Source organism: Petaurus breviceps, unplaced genomic scaffold (assembly GCF_028583685.1).
Source record: "Petaurus breviceps papuanus isolate PSGF00001 unplaced genomic scaffold, PetGlider_PUasm1.0 90730, whole genome shotgun sequence".
NCBI lineage: Eukaryota > Metazoa > Chordata > Mammalia > Diprotodontia > Petauridae > Petaurus > Petaurus breviceps.
The window spans coordinates 13777367-13785969 of NW_027187324.1; the positions used below are offsets into that span (position 1 = coordinate 13777367).

Sequence of the window (8603 nt, forward strand, 5' to 3'; positions counted from 1 at the left end):
GGGGGGAAAAAAAACACCCAAACATTGTGAAAACTGTACCAAACAAAACCCACAGAAAACTGGCTTCTAACAAGACACAACATTCTGAAATGCAAAAGCAAAAGCCAGTCTATAGGCCAATGGGAAAGGGGTCAAACAGGGAGCTGGGGAGCCCAGGTGCTGGGTTTGGCAGGTCATTTCTCAGGGCTGGAAGTTTGGTCTCTTTGGGGAGTTCTTGGTAGGAACCTGGAGAGAGTGCTACATCTGTGTGTGGCCCCTGAGGACCCCCTTAAAAGTTCAAGTTCAGGCCAGAGGTGCTTTGGGTCAGGGTGGGGCTCTCCTCTATCTTTTCCAGTGAAGGGGAACCTACCCCACAATGACCAGAGAAGGCTCATCAAGTGAATTTTTGCGGACTGGAAGCAGTCTGTAGATTCAGTAGGGGAGGCCACGGGAGGTCACTCTGAAGTGTCTTTTCTGTTTTATTCATATGGCATAGAACCCCACAGTGACCGTGGCCACGATGGAAAGAGTGAGGATCCAGAGGAGGAAGGGAGAGTGGGAGAGGAGACTTTGCTGGGGCTTTGGGGCAGCAGTCTCTGTGGAAGTTGGGCCTTGTCCTTTGCTGCCAGGCCTTTTCCGAAGCTCCTGCTTCCCAGAAACATTTCCATTCTTCTGGCTCTTGGATAATAACTCCTGCAGCTCCTCAAACATCTGGACGTTCAGGAGGAAGGATGTCTGTGCCTCCTCCACCACCTTTGTCTTGGTGGCTGGACTCATCTCAATGGCACTCATTTGGGAGCAGTAAAGCTGCTGGAATTTGGTGGCATTGGCGATGGCTGGGAAACTGAAGAAGGCCACCCCTTCCCCGGTACTGGGCAGCCCCAGGTACTTCTGGGCAATCTTCTTAAGGATCTGACCCCCAGAGAGGTCACCCAAGTAACGCATGTAGGCGTAGGCCACCAGCAGTTCAGGCTCAGTGTGGTACAAGTCATGAAGCTGAGTCACGTACTTCTCTGTGGCTGCCATTAAGGGATCTCCTTCCTCCACTGGGGGCCGTACCAGAACTCTATGTCCTGCTCCAGGGCAGGGGTCTGGTTCAGCTTTTCAGAGAAGTAGATGTGGGTGATGGCAGGGTGGGTCTTGTTCCACTCCAGCTCCTCTACCAAGGCCAAAAAGATGTGATACAGAGGACACATCACCATTTTGAAGCCTTCCAGGGGCACCTGTCCCTTCTGGAAGTTCTTCAGGAATTCCACATTCTCAGCCTGGGTGTAAACTTCCTTTGTGGCTTCTTTTAGGGCCTCTGACAAATCCTGAGGCATGCTATCTGTCTGTTCTGCCTTGACACCTTCCATCACGATCTCCTTTCTTGGCTTGTCTCTCCCGGCTCCTGTCTGGGCTCCTGTCTGCGTTTGCCTTGGCCTGGAATGCCCCAAGTCTCCTGTGCCGCTCTCTCCAAAGTGCCCGGAGCACAATGGATGAAGTTTGTTCCTGGATATTCTCTTTCTATTGTATTCTGCTAGGTTTTGTGGACCATCTTCAGGATAGCTGATTTCTGGATTTAATTTATATCCTGCAACTTTACTGAAGTCATTGTTTTAATGAATATTATAGGTGACTCTTATGGATTTTCTAGGTAGATGTGTTTAATAATTCTGTATTTGTTTGTGACCACTTTTATGCCACAATACAAGGTCAGTTTTTGTAAAGAAGCTATCCACAGCTGAGAATTAATTCCTTTCTGTTCCCTTTTAATTACTGCCAGAGATCTATCAGCTCTAACTTTTCTTCAGATTCTTACCATTTTCATGTTTATATTTTTGCTGGATTTGTCTAAATCTGGAAGTAAAACATTTAATCCCCCTTACCCTACTCTTTTAATAAAGGAGCTGGTCATGAAAAATATGTACACTCAATACCAGTGATAAATAATTGAAGCTATCTATTGCTGTTTCAATGTACCTCTCTTTTTCCTCTTGTCCCATCCTAAACCACAGTTTTACTCATTTTTTCCCCTTCCTTTTTAATTGCTCCATCATGTTCCATCTTCTACAACCAGAATCTGTTTATCTATCTATTTAGTGCTGGTAACTTAACTGCTCCCTGTGAAACCCAGCCCTCCTCCTTAACATCTCCTCTCTTTCCACATTTTCTTCACTTATTTCCTTATTGAGTGTAATGCGTTTCTGTACTAAACTTTCTCTCTCTGGTTTCAATTTTTCTTTTATCTAGTTCAGGCTAAAGTGAGCTTCATGGGAAAATGATTTCCCCACTCTTTCCTGCATTCTTGAATATTCTTCATCCCATGCAGCCCCTACATAGTAAGTTCTATCTCCTTTCTTCTCTTTTCTCTCCCAGTATATTTCCTTTCTCATTTATTTCCTTTTTCTATTAAGACCATAAAAATGGAATAAAACTATCCCCAGGCCCTATGTTTCTCTTGTATAATTCTTTCTATGATCCTTGATAACCTTAGAGTTCTGAAAGCACACTTGTTTATCCTCCCTGTGTTAGAATGTAAATAAACCATCTTCATACAGTGCCTTCCATTTAATGAAATGTATTTATTTTTCTATTTCTATTCACTTCTGAATTTTCATTTCTAAGTTTCTATTCAGGTCTTGTCTTTTCATTGGGAATGCTTAGAAGTGCCCTTATTTTTTTTTTTATCAAAGCTTTTGCTGAATAGGTGATGTCTAGTTATAAGTCTTTATCTTAGCCTTTTGGAATACTGTAATCCAAGATTTTATCTCCTTTATATTGGCAGCAGTTGCCAAGGATTATAGATCCTTGGAATTGAGCTCTTTCTGTTTGTTTGCCTATGGTATTTGATCTGGAACTGTGTTGCACCGGGAGTTTCCATTTTGGGTTTTTTTTTTAGCAGTTGACAGGAGAATTCAATCTATATTCACTTTTCCCTAAGATTTTAGCAAATTTTGGAAATTTTCATCTATGATTCCTTGAAATATGGTATCCAGGGTTTTTTTAATCATGATTTTCAGCTAGTCCAATGATTCTTACTTGATAATTTCCTGACCTGTTTTCCAGGTCAATTGTTTTTGATACCTTATAATTTCATGTTTTTTCTCTGTTCCCCCCCATAGCCCCCATACACATTGAAGCTAGATGGTGTAACGGATAAGAATTCTGGACTTGGGAGTCAGGAATACTTGAGCTCAAATCTCACCTATAACACTTACTAGTTGTCTGATCCTGGGCAAGTCACTTAATTTCTTCTTTCTGTAATATGAGGATAATAAAGTACCTACTTCACAGAGCTGTTCTGAGGATCAAATGGGATAACATATATAGTACTTGGAACACTTTAAAGCACTACATAAATGTTATGATATTATATTACATGTTAATATTTCCTATTTCATGGAGTCATTGCTTTCTGTTTGGTCCATTCTAATTTCCATGGAATCCTATCCCTAGATAAGGTTTACAACCTACTATATACCCTGTGGGATTAGAAAACATATAGGAGAAAGAAGTATAGCTGAGTTCTCTTCCAAGAAAGATCAAGAATGGGCATCAGAACAAACAGTGATCAGGAAATCCAACTAAACACTAGAGTGCAGCATTTTTTCAGCCTAACAGTATGAATTCAACCTAGACAATTCAATCTGCAGACCTGCCTTTAGAATAGGTCTACTGGGACAGGACTGTGTCCACAGTTCTGTACCACTGACCCTAGAGCAAGATCCCAGAATCAGCTTATAATGGCACACCAGGGGTTGGTCTGCAGTTGTGTCACCCTTATTCTGGAGCATGATTTGAGATTTAATGTCTGTACCTGTGTTTTTCTGATCTTAGAGTTGAATGTTAGATTCAGCCTGCTCACTGGTACAGATGTGAGGTATGCTGGCAGCTGTTGCTCTGACTCCAGGGCTGGATCATTAATTTTGGCCACAGGCTATGACCAGGCAGGGACTGTGGACCAGCAGGCAGCCTTTGTTGCTTGTTGCTTTGAAGCTATAATGGCCTTCCAGCCGTCTAATGGAGGTTTGGGCCAGCAACTGTCTGCTGGAGTATCAATCAAGGATAAGGTTATAGTTGTATTATCCATATGCAAGCTCAGAATAAGTGAGCAGTATCAATAAATATCCCAAATCATATTATTTGGGACTGCTGAATGTTTGTAGTTCCCTGGCTTAAGCTGCCCCTGAATTCTTTGAAGAACATAGCACTCCATACTCAGAGAACATGGCAGCAGAATCCCAGATAACGAGATCCAGGAATGTATATGGCCCTAACATTCCACCTGGAAGTTAGAAAAACCTAGCTCTAATACAAAGTCCTAATTCAGGAAATAAGCTTGGATATTCTGATGATAAAGATTCCTAAGATACAAACCCAGAAAAAAAGGAAAAATGCTAAAACATTTACAAGCAAATGCTCAAAGAAAACAAAAGTCTAGACACAAGATCAAACAGAATTCTGGAAAGAAATGAAGCAAGAGAAATAATAAAAGAAAAGTGGGGAAGGAGAGGAGCCTAGTAATACCAGGTCTGAAACTAGACAATAAGCCAATAATCATCAATTCATTACTTGTTAAAAAAAGGGGGGGGGGCTGGGGAGTTGGTCAATGGAACAGATTAGGTACATAACATACAGATGCAAATAAACTTAGAAGGCTAGCATTCGACAAATCAGGTACAAAAAGTACCCTGGTTACTGGGGTATGACCTCATTTAATTCAACAAATATTTTTGGGAAAACTACAAAGCAATTGGACAAATACTATGTTTAGGCCAACATCTTATAATATATAATAATTTTCAAATGGATAAATAACAAATATAAAAGGTCATCTCACAAACTGATTAGAAAACAAGGAAGAAATTTCCTTTTGGATCTATGGATGGGTAAAAGTTCCTGACCAAGTAAAAGAGAGCCAGAGCCATAGAAGATAAAATGAACAATTATGGTTACACAGAATTAAAAAGTTTTTTTGCTCAAACAAAAACAATGCAACTAAAAATAGAAAGGAAAGTGGTGCGATATGATAAGGGTTTTACTTCCAAGAAAAATAGGAATTGATTCATATTTGAAGGAATAACAGCCACGGTCAAATGATATGAATAAGCAGTTTCAAAACAGAACATCCAAGTTCTCAACAATCATTTGAAAAAATGCTACAAATCACTAATAAAAAGACAAAAGCAGATTAAAATCTTATGTTCCATTTCATACCTATCAGATTGGCAAAAATGGTTTAAAAAATAAGGGGCTGTGAGAAAAGAGATTATATAATATGGAGTTATGAACTGGGCTAGCCATTCTAGAAAGGATTTGGGGAAAATGCCTTAAGTGCCTTTTAGTCACTAAACTGCAGTATATCCTTTGACCTAGAGACTCTACTACAAGGCCTATATGCTAAAAAGAGCAAAAAAATAAGTATAAGGACCCAGATACATAAAAATATTTATAACAGCTATTTTGGTAGTGGCAGAGCACTGAAAACTAAGGGAATGCTCAGGAATTAGAGTGACTGAAGATAATTAAATTATGGTTAATGACTAAGAGAATACTATTGTGCCATAAAAAATGAAGAAAAAGATGGTTTCAAAGAAGCCTAGGAAGACATGTATAAACTGATGTAATGTAAAGTGATCAGAACCAGGAGAATAATTTATAAAATAACAACATTGTTAAGAAAAAACAATCTTGAAAGACTTAAGCTTGAGAGATCCTATAATAAAGCATGATACCTACCTCCAGATAGAGAGGTGACAGACTCAAAATGCACAATGAGATGCATTTCTGGACATGGACAATATAGGAATTTGTTTTGCTTGAATGTGTATTACAAGAGTTTTGTTTTTCTTTTCCAGTGCCAGGAGGGAAAAGGAATAGAAAATAAATTCTTGTTGAATTAGAAAGAATGAAATAAAATAAAAATAAAATGAGGTTGGCAGTAGATGTACTACCTACTTTATAGAGCTTTTAGAAGAATAAATGAGGAAACAGAAGTGCTTTTAAAATGGCCACCACTATTATCAAACCAAAAAAAAAAAACCCAACCTTCTCCTTGGATTCTTTTTTTCCTAGATATTATTTAAAATTATATTTTGCACCTTTTGTTTAATTTCTTCCAGGTATTCTTGTAGTTCTTACACCAGGTTATTTTTTCTCTCCAAGGTTCCATATGCATCTGTAGCACTTTTTCTCTTTCTGTGTTTTTCTCTATCCATGTTATCTTTTAATTGTCTTCATTATTTCCTTCTGTTGACATACCACTGATTTCAGTTTTTGGCTTAGGGTTTTTGTCTTTAGGTCAGACCCTGTTCCTTTCCATATTCTTAGATGGTGCTGGTGGGCCTTGTTTGGTACTACATGTCATGATTAAGACTACCTAACTTTCTACAGTAATTACTGGGTGCTGGCTAGATAAAGATGGACCTTTTCCCTCTATTCTTCTTGCACAGTCCTGCATCTAAAGTTGGCTTTGTGGCCCCAACTAGATGCTGTTGATTTTGTTGGTAAAAAGCCTCTCACAAGATTTCAGGGGCTCTTCTGGGTCTTTTTCTGCTGTGGCTTAGCTGTGAGTTGCCTAAGTGCTGGCTTGTTTAAGCAGTGGTCTGCCCCTCTCTCAGGCTGTAGTTCAGGTTCAAGCTACCTGGGCTCTGCATTTGGCATGGGCTGCCTGAATAGGTATTTGCCTGATTCTGCCTTCTGTTATGGCTTAGATAGGGGCTGCCTGTGCATTGCTCTAGTCCTGTCTCCTGCTGTGGGTCCAGGCTCCTAGACCATGCTTTCTGCAGGTTTCTGTAAAACTTTTTGAGCAGTCCTAGACTTGCTGGGAGAGCTTATGGATATTTCTCTTTGGTTTTACTTATCGTTGTTCCTTCTGGTACATTTTTAGAATTTCATTGAAGATGTCTGTGGGGGATCTGGGCTCTTCTGGCTCTTAATATGCCACTGTCTTTCCAAATCCCTCCCCCCTGATGATTTTTAAGGTCATTTGAACTTAAAAATTTTGATGGCCTACAGTAGGCATTTAATAAGTACTAATTAATTTACTTTAATTAAAAATAATTACCTTCATATTAGGAACATGAACCACATCACCATACTGATCCTTTGTTTGAACAGTAATTGTAGTAGGCCAACCACAACGGATATCATCTTTATTGAGAATCAATGATGTTTTCTGAGGATCAGCATAAGAATCTGGCTGAAGCCACCTATAGTATTAAAATTGTATATATTTAATGACTTACACTGCAATTTAAATTAGGTATAATAAATACGCAAAAACTGAAGCAATACAAATATTGTAAATTAATGTTAGTCACAACTAGGATTCACTAACCATCCTTGCCATGTCTACTACCTGAAAAAAAATCCAGACAGTTCCAAAGTATAGGAATATAGTTTCTTTTTAAAGTAATGATGATAATTATAAAGGTTAAGAAAGTTTTTTTTTTTTAATGACTACTATACTAGAGTTGGCTCCGTTTTTTGGATAGTCTGAGGACTTGATTTCTAAGACAATTTACAATCACTGAGTTCAACTCTGGTTTGTCAGCTGGAAGACCATGGCAAAACTAGTCTATTTTTCATAGCTGTGCAGAGCCAAACACCTAGAAAAAGTCTTAATCAATATTTTATTTCCCACTCAGGTTTTAATTCTTGGCAATCGGTCTTCCAAGCCAGCCAAACAAATGAAACTGTTCTCTTAAAGGCTAGCTCCTCTACTTTTAGCCTTTATCTCATCCTCTCCCATATCCTTTAGAAGATTGTCCCCACAATCAGTTGCCCTTTAATATTCAAGCTCTGGTTTACTGGTTCATTCCCTTCTACATGCAAATAGGGCCAAATTTCTTCCACCTTAAAAAAAACAACAACAATCTCACTTGACTCTACAGTCACCTAATAATATCAGTTCTTTATTTTCCCTCCCTTTCCCAGCCAAACTCCTAGAAAAAGTTGACTATGCTCAGTGCGTTTCACTTTTCAAGTTTTTTCAATCTAGTTTTTCACCTCAACAATTAACTCTTAACCACAATCTCCAAAGTTAATAATGATCTCTTAATTGTGAGATCTGTAGCCTTTTCTCAATAGTCAACCTTCTTCAGGTCTCTGTAGCATCTGACACTGTTAACTACTGTCTCCATTTTGGATACTGCATCTTTTACTGCTCTAGCTTAGTTCTACTTATCTCCTTCAAAATCTCCCTTTCCACTTCTCCTAATTGTGTGTGTACCCCAAAATTCTATCCTGAGCCTTTTTCTCTTCTTTCTTTATATGTTGCCTCTTGGCAACCTAACCAGCTCATGTGTTCAGCTTCATGTGCTCATACTATCATCTCTACAAAGATCCACACATTCTGCTCTAGTATCTCCCCTGAACTCTAATTCTATATCACACTAAAATAGGATGCTCTATAAGGATCTCAAACTCAGCATAGCCAAAACAAAGATCCCTATGGAGCATCCTATTTTAGTGTGATATAGAATTAGAGTTCAGGGGAGATACTAGGGCACAATGTGTGGATCCTTTTCCTCCAAATCCATTTCCTTTCAGAAGTTTCTTTCTTCCTTTCTCTCTTTTCCCTCCTTCTCCTCTTTCCTTCCTTCCTTCCTTCCTTCCTTCCTTCCTTCCTTCCTTCCTTC

At 39.0% G+C, this 8603-nt stretch overlaps 1 protein-coding gene and 1 pseudogene across 2 annotated transcripts in view; both read right to left on the reverse strand.

Annotated features, from left to right (window-relative positions):
- The window catches only part of MYCBP2 (MYC binding protein 2), a 301197-nt gene that overhangs the window by 127754 nt on the left and 164840 nt on the right, over nucleotides 1-8603 (reverse strand). For both annotated transcript variants that reach the window (XM_069066842.1, XM_069066841.1), the window contains one exon: nucleotides 7028-7172. In XM_069066842.1, the coding sequence (XP_068922943.1) occupies nucleotides 7028-7172 (145 nt within the window). The remainder of the gene's footprint in view (nucleotides 1-7027; nucleotides 7173-8603) is intronic.
- LOC138145177 (heme oxygenase 1 pseudogene) lies at nucleotides 8-7017 on the reverse strand (annotated as a pseudogene).